At 44.3% G+C, this 16,249-nt stretch overlaps 1 protein-coding gene across 4 annotated transcripts in view; it reads right to left on the minus strand.

Annotated features, from left to right (window-relative positions):
• LOC124556721 (microtubule-associated serine/threonine-protein kinase 2) overlaps positions 1-16,249 on the minus strand; it is a 262,482-nt gene that overhangs the window by 189,812 nt on the left and 56,421 nt on the right. For all 4 annotated transcript variants that reach the window (XM_047130713.1, XM_047130714.1, XM_047130712.1 and 1 more), the window contains exons 7-8: positions 8,020-8,095; positions 5,227-5,457 (exon numbers count right to left, since the gene is read on the minus strand). In XM_047130713.1, the coding sequence (XP_046986669.1) occupies positions 5,227-5,457; positions 8,020-8,095 (307 nt within the window). The remainder of the gene's footprint in view (positions 1-5,226; positions 5,458-8,019; positions 8,096-16,249) is intronic.

Below are 16,249 nucleotides of genomic sequence, written 5' to 3' on the forward strand. Positions count from 1 at the left end.
GACAATCTCGAGAGGAAGCAGCGTGGTCACCCATAAAGTTGATGCAGCGAGGGGATGGAGGTGGACAAGCACCCTCATGGGCATCCTTGCCACATGTAACACATTTGGCCGGATTGGAACAGGACTGGCTGGTGTGATTGAACCGCTGACACCGATAGCAACGCGTAGGGTTTGGGACGTAAGGGCGAACGGAAATTATCTCATAGCCTGCTTTGATTTTTGATGGGAGTTGAACTTTGTCAAATGTCAAGAAGACAGTGCGGGTTGGAATGATGTTCGTGTCAACCCTTTTCATAACCCTATGAACAGCCGTTGCGCCCTGTTCAGACAGGTAGTGCTGAATTTCTTCGTCAGACAATCCATCGAGGGAGCGTGTATAAACGACTCCACATGAGGAATTTAAAGTACGGTGCGGTTCCACCCGGACAGGGAAGGTGTGTAGTAGTGAAGTACGCAGCAATTTTTGTGCCTGGAGGGCACTGACTGTTTCTAACAACAAGTTGCCATTTCGTAATCTGGAACAAGACTTTACAGGACCTGCAATTGCGTCGACACCTTTCTGAATAATGAAAGGGTTGACCGTGGAGAAGTCGTGACCTTCGTCAGACCGAGAAACAACAAGGAACTGTGGCAACGATGGAAGAACTGTCTGTGGCTGAGACTCAGTGAACTTACGCTTGTGAGCAGACATTGTGGAAGGTGAGGAAACCATTGCGGAAGAATCCCCCATGATTACCGGCGTCTCCGATGGCGCGCTCCTCCCTTGTGGGGGCCCTCTCTGAGGGCACTCCCGCCTTAGGTGATTGTTCACACCTCAGGTCACACCTCCCGACAAACGGACGGAGGGACCAATCGGTACTTTCGGAAGGTATCAGCTCGGGTAATCACCCCTCCCTGGGCCTGGCCGTTACCAGGGGGTACGTACGTGTCCTACCTGTCTACCCAGGGCGGGGAATTACGCGTTACCCCGTCACTGGCTACGCATGGAAGTGCGTGGGTCGACCTTCAGACACGCACAGGGAGGAAAGAAAGGAAAGAAGAGGGGTCTCAAATGCCGCAGCGGAGAAAAGGGCAAAGAGAAGAGGGAAGGAAAAGAGAAGGACAGAGGAAGGACGAAGACTTGCAAGTGTAGAAAGCAAGGAATTTGTAACAGTTTCGAGCGCCCGTCTCCGGACGTAGGCACAAACCATACTCCCAGAGGAGGAGAAAGGGAAGGAAAGAGCCAGGGGTGAGGGGGGGGGGCGAAGATGGGGGGGGGGGGGGGGGGAAGGATGCGGAAAGGGAGGGTATGCAGTCCGGAAAGGAAGGAGGGCCACATTAGCTCGGGGTCCCGTGCTCGCTACACACGTATCCACAAAAGAGTTGTGGACCCCCTGGGGGGACAGTTGATGTTAATTGCTATCAAGAGCACTAGACAGTGAACTGGTATGTAAAGTTGTCTTTACTGGGGATTTTTCTTTGTAAAACCACTTGCAAGTATGGGAGTTGGTTCCAGCTTCTACTGATGTCATCAGAGTTGAGGAATATCTCGTATTCAAACCCTATTCAGTCACAGTTACACATAGTAACAATAGCGACAGTTTTATGGTCCAATAGGGTTTTTTCGCTTTAGCATAAGGGATTTACTTCACAACATTGATTTCCTTAAGACCTGGACTAACAATTAATTCTCTCCAGCCATCTCTGACCACCCCCTACCCCAATCCAGCCCATCACTCGATGTCAATCTCCATCATGTCTCTCTCTCTGCAAAGTGTGCAACAACTTCCAGCATCATTTCTCAGCAAAAGATCTTGCTGAGAATCCGAGAAAATTCTGGTCCTATGTAAAAATGTTAAGTCTTCTTTGAGCAGTGATATGCGGAAATAGAAGACAAAAGGAAAGCTGAAGTTTCAAATTTCAGCTTTTAAGAAATCATTCCTGCACGTGGATCATACTAACACACAGATTCCCACATGGAGAACATTCATAGGCATCGCTGGTGTAGAGAAGCAACTGAAAGAGTTGAAAACAAATAAGTCACGAGGTCCGGATGAAATCCCAATTAGGTTTTACAAACCGTATTCTATCGCACTGGCCCCTTACTTAGCTTGTCTTTATCATGAATCTCTTGCCCAGTGCCAAGTCCCAAGTGACAGGAAAAAAGTGCAGATTGCTCCTGTATGTAAGATGGATACAAGGATGGACTCGCAAAATTATAGACTGATATCCTTAACACCACTTTGCTGCAAAACTTTGAACATACTCTAAGTTTGGGTCTAACAAATTTCCTTGAGATGTAAATCACAGCAGATTTATAAAGCACTGCTGGTGTGAAACTCAGCTTGCCCTTTTCTCAAGTGATACCTGCAAACTATGTACAAATGGCAAAAGACAGATTCCATACGACCAGATTTCCAAAAAGCATTTGACGCAGTGCCCCACTGCAGACTGTTAATGACGGTATTAGCATAAAGAACAGATTCCCAGATACGCGAGTGGCTTGAACTCTTCTCAAGTAATAGAATCCAGTATGTTGTCCTCGACAGCGAGTATTAGTCAGACGCAAGGATATCATCATGAGTGCCCTAGAGAACTGCAATAGGACTGCTCTTAATCCCTATAAACACAAATGATCTGACATTTAGTGTGAGCAGCAATCTATGGCTGTTTTCTGATGAAACTGTGGTGTACAGGAGGGTGTCGAGTAACTGTAGTAAGATACAAGAGGACTTAGACAAAATTTCTAGTTGGTGTGGTGAGTGGCAGCTTGCTCTAAATGTGGAAAAATGTACGTCAATCCAGATGTGTAGGAAAAACAAGCCCATAATGTTTAAAATATACTATTAGTAGCATGCTGCGTGACACAGTCAATGAAATATCAAGGTGTAATGTAGCAAAGTGACATGAAATGAAATGAAATGAGATTGTAAGGATGGTAGGAGAGAAGGCAAGTTGACAACACTGGTTAAGTAGGAGAACTTTAGTAAAATATAGCTCATCTATAAGAGAGACCACATACAGAACACTAGTGGGATCCATTCTTGAATACTGCTTTAGTGTTTTGGTTCCCCACCAGATCAAATTAAATGAGAACATTGAAGCAATTCACGAGAAGGATGTTGTTATGGCTAGGTTCATTCAACACACGAGTGTTACGGAGATGCTTTTTGAACTCAAATGGGGATCCCTCGAGGAATCATGGCATTCTTTTACGGAAACACTGTTGAGAAAAATTAGAGAACTGGCATCTGAAGTTCATTGCAGAATGAGTCTACTGCTGCCAACATAAATTGAGTAAGGACCATGTAGACAAGATAAATTAGGGCTCATACAGAAACACATAGACAGTGGCTTTTCCCCTCGCTCTATTTTCAAGTGGAACAGGAAAGGAAATTACTAATAGTGATGTAAAATACTCCTCACCATGCAAGAATTTACCGAAAAATTGCTCTTACTGTGGTTGCATGTTTCTTTATGACATATTTCTACAAGAAGTGTTTCATTTCTAAGCTACTTTACAAGTTTAAGCATTACTGCAACACAATGCAATGCTAACAAATATATAAAACTTGAGGTAATTTCCTAGGACCCCTCTTCTCATTTCACAATCAGGAAAAAATTGGCATTTTCTGCAACACATCACCGATTTCTTCAGTGATGTCACTCATAGAGGGCAACCCCCTAACATCTTTTGGTTGGGATTTGTTGTTTTAGTACAGTACAGCTATTCATTTTGGAATGTTTTTAGTGGGTGTGCTAAGAACCACTGAAATCCTATGAGCAGCATAACATGCCTAATACAACTAGGGCATGGCAGATGTCGCAGAAGTTGTCTGATAATACAATTTCTATACCCACATAACCCCTGAAGCTAGTTTTTTCCCCCTTTCCTTAGACAGATCTGTATCTTCTTCAAAACTGGGCATTTAAGTGAAACTTACTGCTTTTCATGACACATGATGTTCCTTCGTCACACCAAATGGTGGTTGCTGAAGTATGTGTTGAAATTACATTAACAGAGGAGTGCTGACCAGCCTCCTGCTTTGAAACTTAGGATTTCAAATCTAAACTCGGCCACTGAATAGTAAAAACAGTCAGTCCATTTCATAAAAATTATTTATTTATTAATTCTGGTACCTGTTTACAGTCAAAAGTGAGCACCTTCAGACCAGTAGATTCTTGATGATGCATGAAACCTGTTCACAGAGTTGCTGTACATATCATTAAGTACCAGTTGACAACTGCAGTTGGACAGTTGTCGACTGGTACTTTTTGGTACATACAGCATCTCCGTGAACTGACTCCAAGGATCACCAAGGACCTACTGGTCTGAAGAATGCCACTTTTGAGTGAAACTGGTTACCAGAATTAATAAATAAATAAGTGTTGTGATCTCAATTGACTGTTTTTATTATACTGTTAAAAAGGGTTGCTACTGTTCCGTTACGACTTAAACAATTATCAGCCACTGAAGACTGACCTACTGGGTCAGCTACTATATAACGCCATACAGGAGGCATGAGTAGTTTACAAAAAGCAATGGATGTGATAAGTATTACAAATTCCATCTCTTGCTAATTTAAACAGACATATTAATAGAAGTATCGCACTGATCAAGTTGCCACTTAGCATAAGTTATCATATAACATGCAACAACACAACGAAAGCAAAATTGGAATCATCTTATCTCGGTGCCAGATCATGGAGTTCTCATCTTGCAGTCTCTCGTGAGAACTGCTTCAGTTACACAGAAAAGACCTGGCTCCATTTCAGATAAAATTCAAAAATGCAAAATTAATGTTTTAATATATAGAATATAGATACAAAATCCAAATCCGTACTGCCTGTCTGCTATCACATTTTTTGGTTGAGATAGGTTTACTACAAATGGTTCAAATGGCTCTGAGCACTATGGGACTTAACAGCTATGGTCATCAGTCCCCTAGAACTTAGAACCACTTAAACCTAACTAACCTAAGGACATCACACAACACCCAGTCATCACGAGGCAGAGAAAATCCCTGACCCCACCGGGAATCGAACCCGGGAACCCGGGCGCGGGAAGCGAGAACGCTACCGCACAACCACGAGCTGCGGACTAGGTTTACTACACACATAATTCTCTGCTATAATCTATTTGCCAGGCTCAATAGGTGATCTTATGGGCAACATAGAATTCTGAAAGTAAATAATTAAAATCACAAGGAGTACAAGAACACAATGGACTTCAGGTGAGGGATTTACCTCCGAAAGCAACTTTTCCAAATTTTCTGACATTTCATAGAAATATCTGCTGGTGACCAGTTTTTCTTCAGATTTTTGAAGGCAGTCTCTTGCCATCTCCACAATCTGATGGTGAACAAATCTCACTATGGGGACACAGTCTTTGGCAAGTATGCTGAACTTCTCATTTGAATCTAGTGATTTATTTTCATCAATAAAACTCTGCAATCTTTCCTCCATCTGCTTAGTGGCCTGAAAAAAATATTTCGCACATGTATTAAATACAAACACTGTTTTCTCCATTAAAATGTCATAAATATGGCAGTGAAACAATATGAAAAGTGCTATACCTATCAGCAGAAAGTCTTATAAATTAACATTAAAGTGCAGACTCTCAACAACAGACAATAGTGTTGCGATGGTGGTTGTCCTCAGTGCAAAGAATGGATCATTGTAGCTCTCCATGCTAGTATATCCTGTGCGAGTATCATCCTTTCTGCATAACTAATAGCTTTTGTTTCCTAAAATGTTTTCCCTGCTCCCCTGCCACTTCCCTTGATTACCAAATTAACTATTCCTTGATACTTTTGGACCACCTGGTCCCTCCTCCCAGTCAAGTTACGCCATAAATTACTTTTCTCCCAGATTCAATTGCACCTCTTCATCAGTTATGTGATCTACCTGTCTAATCTTCCACATTTAACTGTATCACCACATTTCAAAAGCTTCGTTGCTTTTTTGTTTGTACTGTTTACCAGCCATGTTTCACTTTTATATAAGGCTGCACCCTGGACAAGCACATTCAGAAAACACTTCCTGATAATTACATTTATATTAGATGTGAAGTTTCTCTTTTTCAGAAAAACTTTCTTGCTATTGCCAGTGATTTTTTTATGCCCCCTCTACTTCTTCCACCACTAGTTACATTTTCAATGTCTAGCGTTATAACCTATTTTTCCTTAGTATCACCTGATTTACTCTATGTTCCATTACCCTTGTCTTACTTTTGTTGTTGGTCATCTTTTAACCTCTTTTCAAGACAATGTTCATTTTATTCAACTGATCTTCCAGGCCCTTCGCTGTCTCTGGCAAATTACAGTGTCACTAAACTTTAAACTCACTCCCAACTTTCTCCTTGGTTTCCTTTTCTGCTTGTTCTATGCGCAGACTGAATAATGTGGAGGATAGGCTACTACCTTGCCTCGCCATCTTCTCAATTCCTACCTCCCTTTTATGTCCTTTGATCGCAGAACTGCAGTTTGGTTTCTGCAAAATAAATAACCTTCTGTTCCCTTTATATTATACAAGCTACCTTAAGAATTTCAAAGAGAGTATTCTAGCCAACACTGTCCAAAGATTTCTCTACAAATGATGTAAATGTGGGTTCACAATTCTTTAGCATATCTTACCTAATAGCATTAAAAGTCTGACAGATAGCCATATAGCATTTAAAAGGAAATTTAAAGAATTTCTTAATGGCAACTCCTTCTACTCATTAGATGAATTTTTGGATATAATAAGTGGGTAATTTCCCCAACCCCCACAAAAAAAAAATTAAAAATATTAAGTGTCATGTGATATTTTGTGTAATGTAATATCTTGTATAGACACCTTTTATTAACCTGACACATTCCACATCATTACGAAGTGTCGTATTCATAATCTATGGAACAAGTACTAAACTACTATTCAAAGATAAATCATAGGATCAGTACTGTCTAACATGTTCCTACATTTCTCAATCTATGGAACAAGTACTAAACTACTATTCAAAGATAAATCATAGGATCAGTACTGTCTAACATGTTCCTACATTTCTCAGTCCAAACTGATCTTCACCAAGGTCATCGTCTACCAGTCGTTCCATTATTTTGCAAATAACTCACATTGCTATTCTTCGGCTATTTCTTACTAAACTCGTGATTCCAATATTCACATACTCACACTTGTTTGCATCTACTGTCTTTGGAACTGATATTACTACATTCTTCTTGGAAGTTTAGGGTATTTTGCTTGTCTCATATATTGCATACCACGTTAAAAAGTTTTGTAATGGTTGGTTCTTTCAAGATTCTCAAAAATTTTGATGGAATGTCTACTCCTTGCACCATGTTTCCTCTTAGCTCATTCACTGCCCCATCTAATTCTTTTCCCAGTATCAAGTTTTCCATCTCGTCTTCATCGATTTCATCTTTTCTTGCCACAATGTAGTCTTCAAATCTGTTTGTTTTGTATAGCCCTTCTACATATCCCTTCCACATTTCAGCCTTCCCTTCTTTGCTTAGTATCAGCTTGCTGTCTGAGCTCTTGATATTCAGACAGATGGTTGTTCTTTCTCCAAAAGTTTCTATAATTTTCTAATAGGTTGAATCTATCTTCCTCGTAATCATGACTGGTTCTATAGTTTTGCATTTCCCCTCTAGCCATTCCTGGTTTGAGATTTTGCACTCCATGTCAATCGCATTTTTTACACATCTGCATTCCCATTTGCCAAATTTATTTGCCACATTGTTATATTTTCTTCCTTTGTCAGTTAAATTCAGTACCTCTTGTTATCTAAGGATTTATACTTCATCTCTTCCTAGTTGTTCATATGCTGCCTTAATTATTCCAGCTCCCACAGCCATCCATTTGGGATGAGCTGGTGCTGAAAAGTCTTAAGTGTGAAGGACTCAGATTACGTGTAAAAATGACAAAAAAAAAGAAGAAGTAGCCTAAAGGAAAGAAGTTTCCTGGATGTGGAGCAGAAGAGATGATAATTGTACTAATAGTTCTGAATGAAATGGTACAAACAGAATGGAGAAAAATACTCACCTTTGGGAATCTTTCCTTGTATAATGTGTTCATAAGAACAATTTCATCATCTGTAACTGGGGAACGACTCGGACTACTGAAAGAAAAAAAAAAAAAAATAATTCATGCAATACTTGCTAACTCTGAAGTATGAGAGAAATACAAATTGCCAATGAAAGACTGAGTTAACAATCAACAAAGAGGTGGAAGTGGAAATTTGTGCCTCACTGACCTTGGATGAACTCTGGAAAATTACACCATGGCATTTTATTTCGTAAAATAGTTCCTAAAATCATATTTTCAAATCTCCATGGATGCAACATCACAGGCCCACCTTGTGCTAAATACACCATAGAGACTTCACCATTATAATCTCTTACCTTTTGGAATGACCATATCTGATGTGATTCTAGAGGCTCACCTTCACAATCTCTAGATTTTGTTCCAGAGGTTGGCAGAAAAAGGACCTAAATGCATCTTGCAAATGTGTTCTTTCACGCAACTATCCTTGACATATTTGGGGTTCGAACCTTAGACCAGTAGAGTTGCATCAACGAATTACTATGTCATGGTCATCATATGTGAAGAAATGATGTCTCACACAGCACCTAATGCCCTCTGTGGTTTTCTAGCAAATTACAGGGCCATCCCGACTGAAGGCCACAGCCCAATGGAGCACTCTTATGACCACCCATCGCCACACCTTTGTGGACATGTTCCATTTGCTGCTGGCATATGTAGATGTTGGGGCTTCTCACTCCTGGGTGGGATTGCAGTGTGGGCCCATGAACTTCTACACCACCCAGACTGGATTCGTGGGATGATCTCTGTCTGCCATGGGTCCATGATGTAAGCTGTGGCCTCTGCTCACCAACTTCAGCACTGTCACTGAAATCAGCTTCACCTCCACCATCCTGGTCAGCACTCACTTGTTTCTCCACCCCCAGAAGACCTTCCGATCCGGTGACAACACATGTAACTGCCATCCCACCTCATCCTGTTCAGGTCGTTCACAGTGACACCTATGGTATTGATCCACAACTGCCAGGGTTCGCTCCTCCGGAACAGTCAACACCTTCCTTCTTCTGTGGTTGTCACTGCTGTGAGGAATTTAGTGGTACTGGCCAACATTACTATGGAAAACCATGGTGCCACTACCCAGAGGGCGCTGGCCATCTGAAGTGCCCTCTGATGGGACAATGCCAGATCGATCCTGGGCTGGGGCTTGAGTATGTTCTGATGTGATGTGTGAAGTGCATGACCAGTGATTCAAGTGTTAATATTGTACACTCTGTTTGTCATAGGCTGAACTTGGATAGTGCGTGGGCAGGACTTTGCTTTGGACTAGGGACTTAAATTGGCTTGCACTGTTTCTGAAGAATATCCTGAGTATATTTGTTGTTGTTAATATACCAGGATGGGTACCTACTAATCATGTGTAACTCACCTTGCAAGACTGGTAAGCCTCACAGCTATGTTTTTGTGCCTATCAGTGACTCGGCATCTCAGTTATTTTGATTCTTGTAATTCATAGCTGAAAGCTCCATGAGATTGTCCGTTCGTATGCTGATATTTATATCTACATGCACTGGTGGCTGCTCTGTAAGAGCACTAGAGCACCCTAACTTTTGACATCTTGCAGATTTATTGGTTACTTTTCTTTGAATGTTGTTACATGTAACACAGATGCTGCAATCTGAAACATAAGACACTTATATCTACCACACTACTGCTCCAATAGACTCCGTGAAACTTGGCATCAGGGTTGCGAGCCCACCTTCAACTGTGCACGCAACTGACATGACATAATTGCTTACGGGCCAAATACATATGGATTTGATAAAAAAATGTGCACCGTTCATGATGTGCACAGCTAGCCCTTGCCACTCAACTATAAATTTATGTCAGTGCCACCAGGTGGTAGCATGCTGCAGCAGACTTTTATTCATATTCACTTGACATTAATCCCGCTAGATGATAGCGCACTCCTCATATATGCTAATTCACTCACTATACACTGTAGTAAAATTAGATCGGACATCAATATATGTGAAAGTAGTACTGACAGTAAACCCGTTTTATGGGTTTCTGAATGAGTATTAAGTTATAAACTTCATCATACAGTAATCCACTGGAGGTGCTGAGAAACAAAGGCCTAAAGCATATCACCGCTGATTGAGAGATTGTAGCATTCATTCATGCTTCTGAAATCTGTGAGTGAGGTTTATCTGTGCTGTAGGCCTGCATTGTATATATGAAAATTCAGGAAAAGCTGTACCACTGGTTTCTCTGATATTCACTTAAATGTGGGTTTGATGACTGTGGGCTTTAGGCTCTTGTGGATCTCAGCACCTCATTTGTATTCTAGTCAAGTAACCATGTTGGAAGACATTACTACTTGAGTTTAATTGTTTTCACAAACGGTGCATTGTGTTTGGAGTTCATTGTTTACTGTGCGGGAATTGGCTGTTGTTTGTAGTGTAAACATGAACTATGTTGAACCTATTTCAAATGCTAACAGAAAAGTGAAGCTGTGAGACGGGTTGTGAGTCGTGCTTGGGTAGCTCACTTGGTAGAGCACTTGCGTGCGAAAGGCAAAGGTCTCGAGTTTGAGTCTCGGTCCAGCACACAGCTTTAATCTACCAGAAGTTTCATATCAACACATACTCCACTGCAGAGTGAAAATCTCATTCTGGGAGCAGAAAAGTAAACTACCAGGAAAAGTTAGCCGCAAAAGAACTAGGGTCTCCGAGAACAGATGCTTTGATCAAGTGAGTGACAAAATTGTACATTTGTCCAAAAAAAAAATGGATATCACGAAAACTCCCACTTACACAAAAACATGAAATGGAGAGTTGCAAAAGCTTACACATTATTTTGTTATTGACCTAAACTGTACTTAATTCTGTACAAAACAACTAAATTCCACAAAACAATTCTTTCATTTGTCAGATAAGTTATGCATGTTAGCAGGGGTTGCAGTTGTATAAACTTGTTGATAAGCATGACTGTTATTCAGTAGATACTATTAATTTCATACTCTCAAATTTATGTGAACCTAAAAATTTGTGAACGCCCAGAATGTATGCCCACGAGCTACCACTGTCTACATTTCTTTCATCACATTTCTTTCACTTATGTCTAAGTCTCTCATTTTGCTACTTTATTTTATCGGTATCAATTCAGACACATCAAACATTTTTCACTAGGTTTTTCCATTCTTGATTCTATATTTTTGTCTTCTGCGCGTAACTGTGCAACTGAAAACCTTCCTAGCAAGGGCACATGATGCTCGCAGCCCCACAGATTTGTCTCGTCTGCCTGCAAAGGTGGTGATCATATACTTAAGTAAGTAGTTCTACTGACCAAGAACACAGGAGTATGGGTGTCCAGAAGTAATTTCACAATGTGTTTGGCTATCAACACATCTTCGTATCTTTGCTAGATTGCATCCAAAGTAGTCTGCACTTCTGCAGACTACTTTGGATGCTTGGCACACCTTCAGATGTAGTGATGTATATGCAACTGAACTGCTACAATATACCTCTTGCAAGTGTCCCCTTTTTCTGCACCTCTGGTATGTAGCTTGCCAATGGGGGCACATGTGGCATGTGCGGCAAAGCAAGTCATGTGCGAGAAACATTCCTACTACAGCTGCTAATGCTTGCACAGCCTGTAATATAACTGTCATTAGCTCTTGATAACCCTATGTAATTTGTGTTAACAGTTGTTGTTAAGTGTTCTGTGGCTGAGAAACCCACACTCTTGCCTAATTACAAAAACATTCAATGTCTGATTAGCATTCATCACAGGTCCTGAGACTTACCCACTTTTGTAAAGGAGGCTCACACATGATATGGCGCAGACACTCAGACTGATTTACAAGAAGAGATATATACAGGATGCTCCTCAAAAACAGTGCAAGCTAACTGAATTCTGTATTCCAGAGCAAAGTTCAGTTCATGCTGTATCCAAGTTCTGTCTATGAAAAACAGAATGCACAATATTAGAACTAAAGCCAAGCTGACAGCACAATCACCACACACTCCACAGATCATGTCACGACTGACTCGGGCAATCTGGACCCCATGTTGGTTGGTGACTGCTACACTGGGCAGGGTTAGAGGTGGGTGTGGGGTATCGGTTAGCAAAGATTGAAGCCAGGAAAATTAAAGCATCGAAGCATATGTTGCAAGATTAACTCACACCTGTGTAATTGTGGGGATGGATACAGATGGCATAGATTGCAAAGCAGCTGTTGAAATTCAGCATGTTCTGCCCAGCAACTTTTTCTGACACTGTTTGGTCAACTCTGCTCTTGGCCACAGTTTGCCATTCATTCGGGCAGACACTTCATTAGTGGTCATGCTGACATATAAAGCTTTGCAAAAGTTGCACCAGAGCTGGTATATGACATGACCGCTCTCATAGGTCTTGCTGCCTATAGCAAAAGGGTAACTATGTGACTGAATTAGATTACATTTTTGGGTGGATGTATCAGACAGGTCTTGCAACTGGATCTTTCAGAGAGGTATGATCCATGTGGCACACGGTTAGGTTTAAGTGTGGCCTAACGATGGACTAGGATACTGTGTAGATTTGGTGAATTGTGAAACAGCTCTTGGGAAGCTGAGAGAACAATTGTGGTTAGGGTATTCTTCGTTTCTAGACATAATGATCTGTATTCGAAGCCATGGTGAAGAATTTGCTTTAGTTGTTCCAGTCAGGGGTGATGGTGGATGATGATGATGATGAGTGTGCCCCTTTGCAGCAATCAGAGGATTATTGGTCTGTGTGGTTATGGCTTGGGAAATCTTGTCTGTGGACTACAATGGGTAATGCCAGTCACATGAGGGGTAATTCCTGTCAGTGGAAGCCTTAAGTAAAATTTTCAGCATACTGGGCGAGTGATTGCTTATCACCTCGGACAGAACCAAATGAACTACATCCTTTCCAAGGACTTCGATTGTTTATATCACCCAGAAATGAGGAACATTCTACCCACAATATTTTCCACCGCTTCCAAAGTGTTATTCTCTCACCATCTCAATCTCTGCAATAGCCTAGTCCATCATTAAAGCACACTTACACCCAACCCTTTGTCACATGGGTAATACCTCTGTGGAAGACCCATGTGCAAGGCCTGTTCCCCCACCCACCTAGCACATCCTACACCAGTTTTGTCACAGGTTTATCTTATTCCTCCCAAAGCACAGCCACCTGTAAAAACAGTCATTGCATGCACCTGTTTTGCTGCAACTTTGGTTCAGCCACCCACACAGACCACCCATTACCCATAGGGCAGTGATGAAGATTCTTGCAAAATTCTGTGAAACTGGCTCAGTTGCAGACAAATTGAAAGTTGTATGGTTGAAAATGGTTACAGACGAAGCAACATCAGCTGCTATTCTGGCATCATTCACTCCAGAGTTAAGTACTCAACACATCTTCCAGGAAACTGGGGTCATCTGCACAATGATAATGAGACTTTCGTCACACACAAATGGTACCTTTACAAAATTCATACGTTACAATACCTTACCGAGGATGATACAGATTGTAGGGTTCAGTCTGCAGAATGGGTAACACACAAGATGTACGAAAACCATCATTTTCTCTATGACGTATTGTTTATGGCACCATGAGTAATTGGCATGTCAAAAGTCAGGGTTTGGTATCAAATGTGAGGTTCTTGCATTGTTGTCTAGTCTTACCAACTGAAGGAGCACTGGTGTACGAGGCTCACTCCAAAAGAAATGCACACTTTTTTTTTTTAAGTCCATCTTTTATTCTACATGTTTGAAAGTTTTACAGTGTGTAGATACATCCTTTAGGAACAATATTTTCATTTCTCCACATAATTTCCATCCCTCTCAACTGCCTTATGCCATCTTGGAACCAGCGTCTGTATAACCACACAGTAAAATTCTGGACCAACCTGTTGGAGCCACTGTTTGGCAGAGTGCACAAGGGAGTCATCATCTTCAAACCTTGATCCACGAAGAGTGTCTTTCAGTTTCTCAAAGAGATGATAGTCACATGGAGCCAGGTCAGGACTGTAAGGCGGGTGTTTCAGTGTTGTCCATCCAAGTTTTGTGATCGCTTCCATGGTTTTTTTGACTGACATGTGGCCACTCATGTGTTTTGCAACAGCAAAATATCCTGCTTTTGCTGGGGTGGTCGAACACAACTCAGTCGAGCTTTAAGTTTCTTCAGTGTCGTCACATATGCATCAGAATTTATGGTAGTTCCACTTGGCATGATGTCCACAAGCGAGAGTCCCTCAGAATCGAAAAACACCATAGCCATAACTTTTCCAGAAGGTGGTGTGGTTTTGAATGTTTTTTTTTTTTTTTCTTGGGTGAATTTGCATGATGCCACTCCATTGATTGCATCTTCATCTCTGGCGAAAAATGATGGAGCCATGTTTCATCAGCTGTCACAATTCCTCCAAGAAATTCATCTCCGCCATTCTCGTACTGTTCCAAAAGTTCACTGCATACCGTTTTTCTTGTTTCTTTGTGAGCCACTGTCAACATCCTGTGAACCCACCTGGCACAAACCTTTTTTAATGCCAACACTTTCAATATTCTGCAAAAACTTCCTTCCCCTACCCCAATGTAGCATGACAATTTGTTCACTGTGATGCGTCTGTCAGCAGTCACCAATTTGTTAACTCTCTGCACATTGTCTGGAGTGTGTGCAGTATGAGGCCTGCCGCTGTGAGGACAACCCTCAACATTGCCGTGCCCACATTCATCATGTAACCTGCTTGCCCACCAACTAACTGTACTGCGATCGACAGCAGCATCACCATACACCTTTTTCAACCTCTTGTGGATGTTTTCCACTGTCTCATTTTCACAGCACAGGAATTCTATGACAGCATGTGGCTTCTGACGAACGTCAAGTGTAGCAGCCATCTTGAAGACATGCTGTGACGGCGGCACTCACGGGAGCAGGTTGAACTAAGTTTGAAAACAAGTGGGAAGGATGTACCTACACACCGTAAAACTTTCATACATGCAGAATGAAAACTTTATTTTTACAAAAATAGTGTGCATTTCTTTCAGAGTGACGGGGGGGGGGGGGGGGGGAGATGGCGGGGGGGGGGGGGTACATGGCGGGGGGGAGATGGCGGGGGGGGGGGGGGGGGGAGATGGCGGGGGGGGGGGGGAGATGGCGGGGGGGGGGGGAGATGGCGGGGGGGGGGGAGACGGCGGGGGGGGGGGGGAGGGAGATGGCGGGGGGGGGAGGGAGATGGCGGGGGGGGGGGGAGGGAGATGGCTGGGGGGAGGGAGATGGCTGGGGGGAGGGAGATGGCTGGGGGGAGGGAGATGGCTGGGGGGAGGGAGATGGCTGGGGGGAGGGAGATGGCTGGGGGGGTGATGGCGGGGGGGGAGGGAGATGGCTGGGGGGGTGATGGCGGGGGGGGAGGGAGATGCCGGGGGGAGATGGCGGGGGGGGGGGGGGGGAGATGGCGGGGGGGGGGAGATGGCGGGGGGGGGGGAGATGGCGGGGGGGGGGGAGATGGCGGGGGGGGGGGAGATGGCGGGGGGGGGGGAGATGGCGGGGGGGGGGAGATGGCGGGGGGGGGGGGGGAGATGGCGGGGGGGGGAGATGGCGGGGGGGGGGAGATGGCGGGGGGGGGGGGGAGATGGCGGGGGGGGGAGATGGCGGGGGGGGGGGGGGGGAGATGGCGGGGGGGGGAGATGGCGGGGGGGGGGGAGATGGCGGGGGGGGGGGGGGGGGAGATGGCGGGGGGGGGGGGAGATGGCGGGGGGGGGGGGAGATGGCGAGGGGGGGGGGGGAGATGGCGGGGGGGGGGGAGATGGCGGGGGGGGGGGAGATGGCGGGGGGGGGGGAGATGGCGGGGGGGGGAGATGGCGGGGGGGGGGGAGATGGCGGGGGGGATATGGCGGGGGGGAGATGGCGGGGGGGGGGAGATGGCGGGGGGGGAGATGGCGGGGGGGAGATGGCGGGGGGGGAGATGGCGGGGGGGGAGATGGCGGGGGGGGGGGGAGATGGCGGGGGGGGAGATGGCGGGGGGGGGAGATGGCGGGGGGGGGGGAGTTGGCGGGGGGGGGGAGATGGCGGGGGGGAGATGGCGGGGGGGAGATGGCGGGGGGGGGGGAGATGGCGGGGGGGAGATGGCGGGGGGGGGAGATGGCGGGGGGGGAGATGGCGGGGGGGGGAGATGGCGGGGGGGGGAGATGGCGGGGGGGGGAGATGGCGGGGGGGGGAGATGGCG

Source organism: Schistocerca americana, chromosome X (assembly GCF_021461395.2).
Source record: "Schistocerca americana isolate TAMUIC-IGC-003095 chromosome X, iqSchAmer2.1, whole genome shotgun sequence".
NCBI lineage: Eukaryota > Metazoa > Arthropoda > Insecta > Orthoptera > Acrididae > Schistocerca > Schistocerca americana.